The sequence below is a fragment of the Entelurus aequoreus genome, linkage group LG17 (genome assembly GCF_033978785.1).
Source record: "Entelurus aequoreus isolate RoL-2023_Sb linkage group LG17, RoL_Eaeq_v1.1, whole genome shotgun sequence".
Lineage (NCBI taxonomy): Eukaryota > Metazoa > Chordata > Actinopteri > Syngnathiformes > Syngnathidae > Entelurus > Entelurus aequoreus.
Genome location: NC_084747.1, coordinates 5,824,966 through 5,839,761, shown reverse-complemented (window position 1 = coordinate 5,839,761; position 14,796 = coordinate 5,824,966). Strand labels below are relative to the sequence as shown.

The 14,796-nt window shown below is 36.8% G+C and overlaps 1 protein-coding gene across 1 annotated transcript in view; it reads right to left on the bottom strand.

Moving 5' to 3' along the window:
- Positions 1–14,796, bottom strand: part of LOC133632195 (serine/arginine repetitive matrix protein 4-like) — a 124,757-nt gene that overhangs the window by 38,629 nt on the left and 71,332 nt on the right. Inside the window, exon 2 of the mRNA XM_062024480.1 lies at positions 6,918–7,052. Coding sequence (XP_061880464.1) covers positions 6,918–7,052 — 135 coding nt within the window. The remainder of the gene's footprint in view (positions 1–6,917; positions 7,053–14,796) is intronic.

Sequence of the window (14,796 nt, the reverse complement as noted above, 5' to 3'; positions counted from 1 at the left end):
GTACGTAATATAACAATAACTTAGACGTAACATTACGAGATTGTGGACGTAACATTACAAGAATTTAGACGTAGTATTGTGTGAATGTGGACGTAATATTACAAGAATTTAGACGTAACATTACGAGACTGTGGATGTAACATTACAAGAATTTAGACGTAACATTACGAGATTGTGGACGTAACATTACAAGAATTTAGACGTAACATTACGAGATTGTGGACGTAACATTACAAGAATTAAGACGTAGTATTATGAGAATGTGGATGTAATATTACAAGAATTTAGACGTATAGTATTATGAGAATGTGGACGTAATATTACAAGAATTTAGACGTAACATTACGAGATTTTGGACATAACATTACAAGAATTTAGACATAACATTACAAGAATTTAGACGTAGTATTATGAGAATGTGGACGTAATATTACAAGAATTTAGACGTAACATTACGAGATTGTGTATGTAACATTACAAGAATTTAGACGTAACATTACGAGATTTTGGACATAACATTACGAGATTTTGAACATAAGAATTTTAGACATTACGAGATTGTGGACGTAACATTACAATAATTTAGACGTAGTATTATGAGAATGTGGACGTAATATTACAAGAATTTAGACATAACATTACAAGATTGTGGACGGAACATTACAATAATTTAGACGTAGTATTATGAGAACGTGGACGTAATATTACAAGAATTTAGACGTAACATTACGAGATTGTGGACACAACATTACAAGAATTTAGACGTAGTATAATGAGAATGTGTACGTAATTTAACAAGAATTTAGACGTAACATTACAAGATTGTGGACACAACATTACAAGAATTTAGACGTAGTATAATGAGAATGTGGACGTAATATTACAAGAATTTAGACGTAACATTACGAGACTGTAGATGTAACATTACAAGCATTTAGACGTAACATTACGAGATTGTGGACGTAACATTACGAGATTTTGGACATAACATTATAATAATTTAGACGTAGTATTACGAGAATGTGGACATATCATTATAATAATTTGGGCGTAGTATTATGAGAATGTGTACGTAATATTACAATAATTTAGAAATCAAATTACGAGATTGTGGACGTAACATTACAAGAATTTAGACGTAATTTTATGAGATTGTGGACGTAACATTACGAGATTTTGGACACAACATTACAAGAATTTGGACGTAGTATTATGAGAATGTGGACATAATATTACAAGAATTTAGACGTAACATTACGAGACTGTGGATGTAACATTACAAGCATTTAGACGTAACATTACGAGATTTTGGACTTAACATTACAATAATTTAGACGTAGTATTACGAGAACGTGGACGTAATATTACAAGAATTTAGACGTAACATTACGAGATTGTGGACACAACATTACACGAATTTAGACGTAGTATAATGAGAATGTGTACGTAATTTAACAATAATTTAGACGTAACATTACGAGATTGTGGACGTAACATTACAATAATTTAGACGTAGTATTATGAGAATGTGGACGTAATATTACAAGAATTTAGACGTAATTTTATGATATTGTGGACGTAACATTACGAGATTTAGGACACAACATTACAAGAATTTAGACGTAGTAATATGAGAATGTGGACGTAATATTACAAGAATTTAGACGTAACATTACGAGACTGTAGATGTAACATCACAAGCATTTAGACGTAACATTACGAGATTGTGGACGTAACATTACGAGATTTTGGACATAACATTATAAGAATTTAGACGTAGTATTACGAGAATGTGGACATAGCATTATAATAATTTGGGCGTAGTATTATGAGAATGTGTACGTAATATTACAATAATTTAGACATGAAATTACGAGATTGTGGACGTAACATTACAAGAATTTAGACGTAATTTTATGAGATTGTGGACGTAATATTACGAGATTTTGGACACAACATTACAAGAATTTGGACGTAGTATTATGAGAATGTGGACATAATATTACAAGAATTTAGACGTAACATTACGAGACTGTGGTTGTAACATTACAAGCATTTAGACGTAACATTACGAGATTTTGGACTTAACATTACAATAATTTTGGCGTAGTATTATGAGAATGTGGACGTAATATTACAAGTGCCGTGACATCACCAGACATTTGAACGTATTTCAAAAGTGTGGAGTAAATACGCCCAGAATTTGATGCAACGCTTCTGGCATTCAGACGTACGATCAAGCAATATGTGTAGACGTTACACTCCTGGAATTTAGATGTACTGTAAGATTAAGTAGACATAACTCTACAACAATTTTAATGTAACATTAGAAAAAACACAGACGACATATTACGAAAAATGTAGAGGAACCAGAATGAACATTCTGGACAAATGTATATTTTAAATGACTTAAGGAGTATTATCACACATATTCACACGTTTTCCTGCAGAAAGTCGCACATTTATGAAAAAAAAAAGTTTTTCACGACAATGAAGACGATCAAAAATATTTAAAAAATAAAATGTCATGAGCTTGTAGAAATGTGTAGAAATGCTACTCGGCTAACATGGCTTGCAGGTGACGCGGACGTATACGACAGAGACAAAGAGTCCTTCTGCTTCACGTGTGCCAGCCCACTTGAAATAAACGACCCTTCTTAACGCCGTCTGAGCACTAGCGGGTGAAAATGCATTAGTGCTGATTAGACGGAGCGAGCCGCGCTCGCTAACGAGAACACTTTGTCACTCATTAACACTTCAACCGTGCTGCCTCCGTGGAGGCCTCGCGTCGGACAACCATTTGCATTTTTCAGCTCAAAAAGGAAACATTTGTTTTGATGAAGTGGCTTAAAAAAGACGGGAGGAACAAAACGCTCGCCATTCATCTTCTACGTGTCCAGCAGGGAGATGACAGCGCATGATGTGTTTAGTCGATTGGAACATCTCTCAAAAGTGAGCACAGCTCTCATATTTCGACAAGCATTTTTCTACCCTGTCAAATATTGGTGAAAGCAAACTTACTTTAGAGTAGACAGTGTACAGCAATATAGATTTACTATACAATAATAATAATAATAGATATTATTTGTAAAAAGCACTTTACATTGAGTAAACAACCTCAAAGTGCTACAGTGTATTAAAAAAATACAAATAAAAAGATAATAAAAATAAATACTAGAACAGCCTAATAGCTAGAACTAGTATTCATATATCTAAAAAAGGCTTCTTTTTTTTTTTTTAAAGAAGGGTTTTTAAGCCTTTTTTAAAAGCATCCACAGTCTGTGGTGCCCTCAGGTGGTCAGGGAGAGCGTTCCACAGACTGGGAGTGGCCTCACACGTGTGAGCTGTAGGCTTAATAATGATAATAATAATAATAATATATTTTATTTGTAAAAAGCACTTTACATTGAGTAAACAACCTCAACGTGCTACAGTGTATTAAAAAAATTCAAATAAAAAGATAATACAAATAAATACTAGAACAGCCTAATAGCTAGAACTAGTATTCATATATCTAAAAAAAGGCTTCTTTTTTTTTTAAAGAAGGGTTTTTAAGCCTTTTTTAAAAGCATCCACAGTCTGTGGTGCCCTCAGGTGGTCAGGGAGAGCGTTCCACAGACTGGGAGTGGCCTCACACGTGTGAGCTGTAGGCTTAATAATGATAATAATAATAATAATAGATTTTATTTGTAAAAAGCACTTTACATTGAGTAAACAACCTCAAAGTGCTACAGTGTATTAAAAAAATTCAAATAAAAAGATAATAAAAATAAAAACTAGAACAGCCTAATAGCTAGAACTAGGATGCATATATCTAAAAAAGGCTATTTTTAAAAGAAGGGTTTTTAAGCCTTTTTTAAACGCATCCACAGTCTGTGGTGCCCTCAGGTGGCCAGGGAGAGCGTTCCACAGACTGGGAGCGGCCTCACACGTGGGAGCTGGAGGCTTAATAATAATAATAATAGATTTTATTTGTAAAAAGCACTTCACATTGAGTGAACAACCTCAAAGTGCTACAGTGTAATAAAAAAAATAAAAATAAAAAGATAATAAAAATAAATAAAAATAAAAACTAGAACAGCCTAATAGCTAGAACTAGTATGCATATATCTAAAAAAGGCTTCTTTTTTTAAAAAAAAGAAGGGTTTTTAAGCCTTTTTTAAAAGCATCCACAGTCTGTGGTGCCCTCAGGTGGTCAGGGAGAGCGTTCCACAGACTGGGAGCGGCCTCACACGTGGGAGCTGTAGGCTTAATAATAATAATAATAGATTTTATTTGTAAAAAGCACTTTACATTGAGTAAACAACCTCAACGTGCTACAGTGTATTAAAAAAATTCAAATAAAAAGATAATAAAAATAAATACTAGAACAGCCTAATAGCTAGAACTAGTATTCATATATCTAAAAAAAGGCTTCTTTTTTTTTTAAAGAAGGGTTTTTAAGCCTTTTTTAAAAGCATCCACAGTCTGCGGTGCCCTCAGGTGGTCAGGGAGAGCGTTCCACAGACTGGGAGTGGCCTCACACGTGTGAGCTGTAGGCTTAATAATGATAATAATAATAATAATAGATTTTACTTGTAAAAAGCACTTTACATTGAGTAAACAACCTCAAAGTGCTACAGTGTATTAAAAAAATTCAAATAAAAAGATAATAAAAATAAAAACTAGAACAGCCTAATAGCTAGAACTAGGATGCATATATCTAAAAAAGGCTATTTTTAAAAGAAGGGTTTTTAAGCCTTTTTTAAAAGCATCCACAGTCTGTGGTGCCCTCAGGTGGCCAGGGAGAGCGTTCCACAGACTGGGAGCGGCCTCACACGTGGGAGCTGGAGGCTTAATAATAATAATAATAGATTTTATTTGTAAAAAGCACTTCACATTGAGTAAACAACCTCAAAGTGCTACAGTGTGATAAAAAAAATAAAAATAAAAAGATAATAAAAATAAATAAAAATAAAAACTAGAACAGCCTAATAGCTAGAACTAGTATGCATATATCTAAAAAAAAGGCTTTTTTTTTTTTTTTTTAAAAAGAATGGTTTTTAAGCCTTTTTTAAAAGCATCCACAGTCTGTGGTGCCCTCAGGTGGTCAGGGAGAGCGTTCCACAGACTGGGAGCGGCCTCACACGTGGGAGCTGTAGGCTTAATAATAATAATAATAATAATAATAATATATTTTATTTGTAAAAATCACTTTACATTGAGTAAACAACCTCAAAGTGCCACAGTGTATTAAAAAATAATAATTAAAAAAAAAAAATTAATAAAAACAAAAACTAGAACAGCCTAATAGCTAGAACTAGTATGCATACATCTAAAAAAAAGGCTTTTTTTTAAAGAAGGGTTTTTAAGCCTTTTTTAAAAGCATCCACAGTCTGTGGTGCCCTCAAGTGGTCAGGGAGAGCGTTACACAGACTGGCAGCGGCGGAGCAGAAAGCCCGGTCTCCCATTGTCCGTAGCTTTGTCCTCGGAGGTTAGAGGTTTTGGTCCTAAATAATCTCAGTAAGATATTACAGCTTGTTGCTGAGATTTGATGAGCTATATTGAGTAAAACATGCTTGAAACTAGAATATCAACTGTTGCAAAGCTGTGTCATCAACACTCACAAGTATAAAACTACTTTTTTAAAGTAATCATTTCTTACTTCAAGCATGAATTTAAAAAAATCATGTGGCCGAGCGCATATCATTATGTCAAGATAATGGCACTAGCATTTACTTCATCTAAGAATATTTTTCAACATATTGAGCAAAAAGGTCCCTTTTTTTTTTCTACCAAGAAAAGTGCACTTGTTATTAGTGAGAATATACTTATTTTAAGGCATTTTTGAGTTAATTGAGGTTAGCTAATTTGACTTGTTTTGGAAAGTCTTGACAAGCCGAATTTTTTGCAGTGTATTTAAACATTTAACATTTCAAACAATTTTGAACAGAAATAGTTCATGCACATTCAGATAAATTCTTCAAAATTACAATAACATTTTTTTTGGCCGGGGGCGGGGCTGTATATATGCGCACTAATTGACTGAAAGAGCACGCACTTGGCGCGATGATGTCATGTTATCCATGGAAAAATGCATTTTTAAACCATATGATTTGCCTGAGTGGCTAGGAGACCCCGAGAGTAACAAGAGGTTGCCTTGTTGCCTTTCCATTAAGAACAATAAATCAGTTTTTTAGTATAAGTTTGCTGGTTTCAAGAAATGTAATGCCGAGCGCATATCATTATGTCAAGATAATGGCACTAGCATTTACTTCATTTAAGAATATTTTTCAACATATTGAGCAAAAAGGTCTAATTTTTTTTCTACCAAGAAAAGTGCACTTGTTATTAGTGAGAATATACTTATTTTAAGGCATTTTTGAGTTAATTGAGGTTAGCTAATTTGACTTGTTTTGGAAAGTCTTGACAAGCCGAATTTTCTTGTTCTATTGGCAGATCATTTTGCTTAGTTCAAATAAAAAATACCCATAATTTTTGTATTTTTTTTTTCTTGTTTTTGAACACTGACTTTTTGCAGTGTGAGTCACATTTGTTGCAGGAAGATTGAAGTAATCTCATTAGTTTATTTATTTTTTTTGAAATAATGCTTCTCTTTTCTCTGACATTATCAGCCGAGAAGTCAACATGCTGTGTTTTGGTTCAAGGTGCCGAACTAAAAGAGGGCCTTGCCACTCCGCGTGATAAGAGTGTTTGTATATTCCTTCCCTTCATGGGAATATCCAGATTACGTTTTTTCCTCCCGCGTCTGACTTTCATTGTAGCACTAAAAGCTCTTATCGTCAACACGCTAATCTTCCACGAGCACACCGGTGAAGAAATATGTTCTGAAAAAAGGAGAAATGTTGCTCTCGCTCTGATCTCTAATCCTGTACGTTTAAAAAAGATCTCACGGGCGTCGTCGTTTGCTCGCTCACCTCCTCGCCCGGCGATGGCGGTGGTGTCGCCTTTTCCTCGCGATGCAACTGTCCCTGCCAGCAGGGGGCACACCGGAACCTGAAGTCACCTCCTTTCTGGTGTTGGCGTCGGCCGGCGGCGGAGGCGCCTGCAGACTGCAACGGAAGATAAAAGAAATGACATTATAATTGGTGTTTGGTCAAAACAACCCGTTAAGGAGGGGTATGGGGGGAAAATGGGAAATACAGAGAAACTCCACGATGATTGGTTCAGTTCAGTTCAGTTTCAGTTTCTTTGGAACATACAATGTAATGCATCACATATTTCCAGTTGTTTCATTACAGCACGTCCGAAAAGGAGTAGGAAGAAGCAGAGCTTATTTAATCTTACCCTTTCTCATACCGTATATCAATTTTATCTAATGTCCTTGTTCACTGTAACAGAGCAGTGATTCTCATCCCAGTCGCTTCACACTCGGCTGCGAACCGATCCAGTGAGAGCTGAAGATCCTGGCCAGATGAAGCCATCAGGACCACATCATCTGCACAAAGCAGACACCTAATCCCGCAGCCACCAAACCGGATCCCCTCAAAGCCTTGACTGTGCCTAGAAATTCTGTCTATAAAAGTTATGAACAGAATCGGTGACTAAGGGCAGCCTTGGCGGAGTCCAACCCTCACTGGAAACATGTTCCAGTGGGGCTTAGCACCTAACGCGACGTGTGAGTGTGGCGCGGAGGAGCAGACTGCCGACCACGTGATCCTGCGTTGCCCGATTTATCGTGCTCCTAATGGTTTGCGTGGCCTGGCGGACCTGGATGACTGCTCGGTGACCTGGCTCACTTCTGTGTGTCCTGACATATGAACGGGAGGGCCCCCCGGGCCTGGGGTGGTAAAAGGCATAGACCCTCGGCCTCAGGTCCGGGTGCCGGAAAACAGCTGCCCATACGATGAAGAAGACTGGAAACGTGTCCGACTTACTGCCGGCAATGCGGACCAAGCTCTGACACTGATCGTACAGGGAGCGGACCGCCACAATCGGACAGTCCGATACCCCATACTCTCTGAGCACTCCCCACAGGACTTCCCCAGGGACACAGTCGAATGCCTTCTCCAAGTCCACAAAGCACATGTAGACTGGTTGGGCAAACTCCCATGCACCCTCAAGGACCCTGCCGAGAGTATAGAGCTGGTCCACAGTTCCACGACCAGGACGAAAACCACACTGTTCCTCCTGGATCCGAGGTTCGACTATCCGGCGTAGCCTCCTCTACAGTACTGTCATGATCCGTGGTCCGGATCATGTTTTGTGTTTTCTGTTAGTTTTGGACTCCTTTAGTTCCTGTTTGTGCAACTCCTGGGTTTGTTACCATGGCTACTTATTATTTTCACCTGCCTCTGGCGTTCGGGACGCTCACCTGTTGCTAATCAAGAGACATTATTTAAGCCTGCCTTTGCCAGTCAGTCGGTCTGGCTTCTTTGTTTGCTTCACGCCACTGTTACGTGAGTGTTCCTATCTCTAGTCTATGCTAAGAGTTAGCCGTAGCATCCAGTGCGATCGGCACTTTTTCCTTCGTCTTGTTTTTCTGTTTTTGGTGCTTCGTTGATTTTCGGAGATTAAATCATGTTCCTACCTGCAAGTCCTGTCCGGAGTCGTCCGTTTGCATCCCGGGAGAACGACCCGCGCAGTAAGCTGCGACCTACACGTAACAAGTACACCTGAATAGACCTTACCGGGAAGGCTGAGGAGTGTGATCCCACAATAGTTGGAACACACCCTCCGGTTCTCCTTCTTAAAGAGAGGAACCACCACCCCGGTCTGCCAATCCAGAGGCACCGCCCCCAATGTCTACGTGATTCTGCAGAGTCTTGTCAACCAAGACAGCCCCACAGCATCCAGAGCCTTAAGGAACTCCGGGCGGATCTCATCCACCCCCGGGGCCTTGCCACCTAATATACCCGAAGAGAAAGGGTATATTAGCGCAAAAAAGAAGTAGTAATTTTACACGTTGACTGGATTGTCGGCGTTGTCCACGCCCGTTGAGGCTCGGCCTGCACAATGGCGGATTTCGCACGCTCGCTTAGCCTCATTCCCTCTGCTCTGCCGGAGATGTTTCATTCCAGTCCGATTCTTCTCGCCAGAAAATCTCCAGGAAAATTGGAAGGAGACCACTTACGACTTCACATGGGAGTGGATTGAAATATCCTTATTTTTACTCTCCAATACACTGCAAAAACTGAAATCTAAGGAAGATTAAATATGTCAAATAAGGGTGATATTTGCTTATTTTCTGTCTGATAAGATAATTCTTCTCACTAAGCAGATTTTATGTTAGAGTGTTTTACTTGTTTTAAGTGTTTTGGTCCTAAATGATCTCAGTAAGATATTACAGCTTGTTGCTGAGATTTGATGACCTATATTGAGTAAAACATGCTTGGAACTAGAATATCAACTGTTGCAAAGCTGTGTCATCAACACTCACAAGTATAAAACTACTTTTTTAAAGTAATCATTTCTTATTTCAAGCATGAAAAAAAAAAATCATGACTTTGACACAATTGTGTCTCATAATTAAAACAGATGACAGCCAAATGGACTTTGCTGTTTTATTTTCAATGAAACAATATAAAATACGTACTCATATAGTAGTACAGTTGGCACAGTACAGTAAACTGACAGTTAATACACTGCAAAAAGTCAGTGTTCAAAAACAAGAAAAAAAAAATACAAAAATGAGGGGTATTTTATTTGAAGTAAGCTAAATTATCTGCCAATAGAACAAGAAAATTTGGCTTGTCAAGACTTTCCAAAACAAGTCAAATTAGCTAACTTCAATGGACCCAAAAATACCTTAAAATAAGTATATTCTCACTAATAACAAGTGCACTTTTCTTGGTAGAAAAAAAAAGAGACCTTTTCGCTCAATATGTTGAAAAATATTCTTAAATGAATTAAATGCTAGTGCCATTATCTTGACATAATGATATGCGCTCGGCATTACATTTCTTCGAACCAGCAAACTTATACTAAAAACTAGTTTATTGTTCTTAATGGAAAGGCAACAAGGCAAGCGCTTGTTACTCTCGGGGTCTCCTAGCCGCTCAGGCAAATCATATTGTCTAAAGATGCATTTTTCCATGGATAACATGACATCATCGCGCCAAGTGCGTGCTCTTTCAGTCAATTAGTGCGCATATATACAGCCTGGAACCCCGGCCAAAAATGTTTTAATTGTAATTTTGAAGAATTTATCTGAATGTGCATGAACTATTTCTGTTCAAAATTGTTTGAAATGTTAAATGTTTAAATATTAACTGTCAGTTTACTGTACTGTGCCAACTGTACTACTATATGAGTACGTCTTTTCTATTGTTTCATTGAAAATAAAACAGCAAAGTCCATTTGGCTGTCATCTGTTTTAATTATGAGACACAATTGCGACAAAATCATGATTTTTTTTTTCATGCTTGAAATAAGAAATGATTACTTTAAAAAAGTAGTTTTATACTTGTGAGTGTTGATGACACAGCTTTGCAACAGTTGATATTCTAGTTTCAAGCATGTTTTACTCAATATAGGTCATCAAATCTCAGCAACAAGCTGTAATATCTTACTGAGATCATTTAGGACCAAAACACTTAAAACAAGTAAAACACTCTAACATAAAATCTGCTTAGTGAGAAGAATTATCTTATCAGACAGAAAATAAGCAAATATCCCCCTTATTTGAGATATTTCATCTTACTTAGATTTCAGTTTTTGCAGTGAAATCTACGATTTGACTCCCTCGAATGGCCTTGACGCTGCAACAACAGGAGCAGGCTGTTCGGAAAACATCTCCCAGAAGACACCTCAATGATGGACGCTTTTGACCTCCCTCCCTCCTCAACGACACCTGGAGTCGAACTTTTGCTTGCATGCAGAACGGCCCCAGGCCTATGGACACTACATCAACACACCCAAGACAATGGGCATATACACACACACCTCCACCCCCAATCCCCACGCCTTCACCACCACTTGATTCCCCTTCCGGGTGATGGACGGCTGGCAGCGCTTTATAGCAGCAGTCGACCTCCAGGGACCCAACTCCCCCCCCCCATTCTGTTGCGAGTTGTCGTGATTATATGTAAAATATTTATGTGTGCATGACATGGAGTTTTTTTCCCACTCCAGACTAGACCCCCTTAGGAGCCCAGTCTAGATTGTATTTTTTTACTCATCTTCTTCCCCAGCGTTTTACCTTTTTCATATAGGTCATCAAATCTCAGCAACAAGCTGTAATATCTTACTGAGATCATTTAGGACCAAAACCCTTAAAACAAGTAAAACACTCTAACATAAAATCTGCTTAGTGAGAAGAATTATATTTTCAGACAGAAAAAAAGCAAATATCACCCTTATTTGAGATATTTCATCTTACTTAGATTTCACTTTTTGCAGTGTATTTAAACATTTAATATTTCAAACAATTTTGAACAGAAATAGTTCATGCAGATTCAGATAAATTCTTCAAAATTACAATAAAACATTTTTTGGCCGGGGGCCGGGCTGTATATATGCGCACTAATTGACTGAAAGAGCACGCACTTGGCGCGATGATGTCATGTTATCCATGGAAAAATGCATTTTTAGACCATATGATTTGCCTGAGCGGCTAGGAGACCCCGAGAGTAACAAGCGCTTGCCTTGTTGCCTTTCCATTAAGAACAATAAATCGGTTTTTAGAATAAGTTTGCTGGTTTCAAGAAATGTAATGCCGAGCGCATATCATTATGTCAAGATAATGGCACTAGCATTTACTTCATTTAAGAATATTTTTCAACATATTGAGCAAAAAGGTCTAATTTTTTTTCTACCAAGAAAAGTGCACTTGTTATTAGTGAGAATATACTTATTTCAAGGTATTTTTGGGGTTCATTGAGGTTAGCTAATTTGACTCGTTTTGGAAAGTCTCGACAAGCCAAATTTTCTTGTTCTATTGGCAGATAATTTTGCTTAGTTCAAATAAAATACCCCTCATTTTTGTATTTTTTTTTCTTGTTTTTGAACACTGACTTTTTGCAGTGTATGCCTTAAAAAAAAGGAAGTTCTCTCTCTTGTGTTGTGCAAATGAGGCCACGGGGCAGCGCGGCATCTCCTCATTATTACTTTCCAATCTTTACCAACGAGCCCAGCAGCTGATGGAGTACACGGACGAAAGGCGGGAAATTAAAAGAAGCAAAGTGATAAGTTTATTGTTGGCCCCGTTTTTAAATTGAGGCAATTTATCTTTTGCGCCCTAATAAAAGTGTCACCGACTTAATTAATTCGGCTTAACTTGTGCCTGCACCTGCCGGGGGAAACAAAGCCGAGTGCAGGGGAATGTGACCAGGGGGGATATCAGCTGCTACTAAACATACGCACCGCCATATATTGACCATATCAACAAGGTCACTGGGGTCATCATGTCAGGGACACATACGGGAAAATAACAACGATGCAAAAACCAATTTAGCGCATGTAGGTCAATATATGCTAAGCTATCCCAACAAAACATCAACATTCTATCTTTGTGTTGTTATAGGCGACAAATAATATCTCATTAATAATTCAATAACAATTCATGTATTATTCATTCATCGGATTTTAGGAATATGCAGCGGGCCTATAAAAAAATGAAATGCTGTAAATGTTGTGATAGCAAAAGAAAAAAGTCACTCTCTCTCGAGAAATACATCTCAGCTGAGCATTTTTATTCATTTTTTGTATTGCAAAAGTTGTTAGTTTACGACAGGGGTCGGCAACCCGAAATGTTGAAAGAGCCAAATTGGACTAAAAATACAGAAGAAAAATCTGTCTGGAGCCGCAAAAAATTAAAAGTCCTATAAAAGTGTTGTAATGAAGGCAACACATGATGTAAGTGTCTATATTAGCTATATTAGCCTACTATCAAAATGACTTTAAAAGTCTTATATAAGTGTTGTAATGAAGGCAACACATGATGTAAGTGTCTATATTAGCTATATTAGCCTAATATCAAAATGACTTTAAAAGTCTTATATAAGTGTCATAATGAGGGCAACACATGATGTAAGTGTCTATATTAGATATATTAGACAACTATCAAAATGACTTTAAAAGTCTTATATAAGTGTTATAATGAAGGCAACACATGATGTAAGTGTCTATATTAGCTATATTAGCCTACTATCAAAATGACTTTAAAAGTCTTATATAAGTGTTATAATGAAGGCAACACATGATGTAAGTGTCTATATTAGCTATATTAGCCTACTATCAAAATTACTTTAAAAGTCGTATATAAGTGTTGTAATGAAGGCAACACATGATGTAAGTGTCTATATTAGCTATATTAGCCTACTATCAAAATGACTTTAAAAGTCTTATATAAGTGTTGTAATGAAGGCAACACATGATGTAAGTGTCTATATTAGCTATATTAGACAACTATCAAAATGACTTTAAAAGTCTTATATAAGTGTTATAATGAAGGCAACACATGATGTAAGTGTCTATATTAGATATATTAGACAACTATCAAAATGACTTTAAAAGTGTTATATAAGTGTTATAATGAAGGCAACACATGATGTAAGTGTCTATATTAGCTATATTAGCCTACTATCAAAATTACTTTAAAAGTCTTATATAAGTGTTATAATGAAGACAACACATGATGTAAGTGTCTATATTAGTTATATTAGCCTACTATCAAAATGACTTTAAAAGTCTTATATAAGTGTTGTAATGAAGGCAACACATGATGTAAGTGTCTATATTAGCTATAATAGCCTACTATTAAATGACTTTAAAAGTGTTATATAAGTGTTATAATGAAGGCAACACATGATGTAAGTGTCTATATTAGCTATATTAGCCTACTATCAAAATTACTTTAAAAGTCTTATATAAGTGTTATAATGAAGACAACACATGATGTAAGTGTCTATATTAGTTATATTAGCCTACTATCAAAATGACTTTAAAAGTCTTATATAAGTGTTGTAATGAAGGCAACACATGATGTAAGTGTCTATATTAGCTATATTAGCCTACTATCAAATGACTTTAAAAGTGTTATATAAGTGTTATAATGAAGGCAACACATGATGTAAGTGTCTATATTAGCTATATTAGCCTACTATCAAAATGACTTTAAAAGTCTTATATAAGTCTTATAATTGACACGACTTTGTCTATGGCGTGGATTACTCTCCCGTGGTGCAAACGAACTGAAGCAAACATGGCGTGGAGGTAAAAACATGATTTTATTCTACACTATCAAAACTCAAAAAAAGTACAAACAAAAGGCGCTCACAGCGGAGGTAAAAAACTTGACTAGGAAAACAAAAACTTACGTGACAAGGAACTGTGGACATGGCATGAATGTGTGAGTCCAAACGTGGAACAGGTGAAACTAATGAGTAACCATGGACACAAAACAAAACCAGGAAGTGAAACCAGGAACTAAGGAAGTGTCCAAAAAACAAAACAGCACATGGCCAAACGAAAACATGAACACAGACATGACAATAATGAAGGCAACACATGATGTAAGTGTCTATATTAGATGTATTAGACTACTATCAAAATGACTTTAAAAGTCTTATATAAGTGTTTTAATGAAGGCAACACATGATGTAAGTGTCTATATCAGGGGTGTCAAACTCATTTTAGATGGGGGGCCACATGGAGAAAAATCTACTCCCAAGTGGGCCGGACCGGTAAAATCACGGCACGATAACTTAAAAATAAAGACAACTTCAGTGAACAATGGGAGACCGGGCTTTCTGCTCCGCTGCTCCCAGTCTGTGGAACGCTCTCCCTGACCACCTGAGGGCACCACAGACTGTGGATGCTTTTAAAAAAGGCTTGAAAACCCTTCTTTTTAAAAAA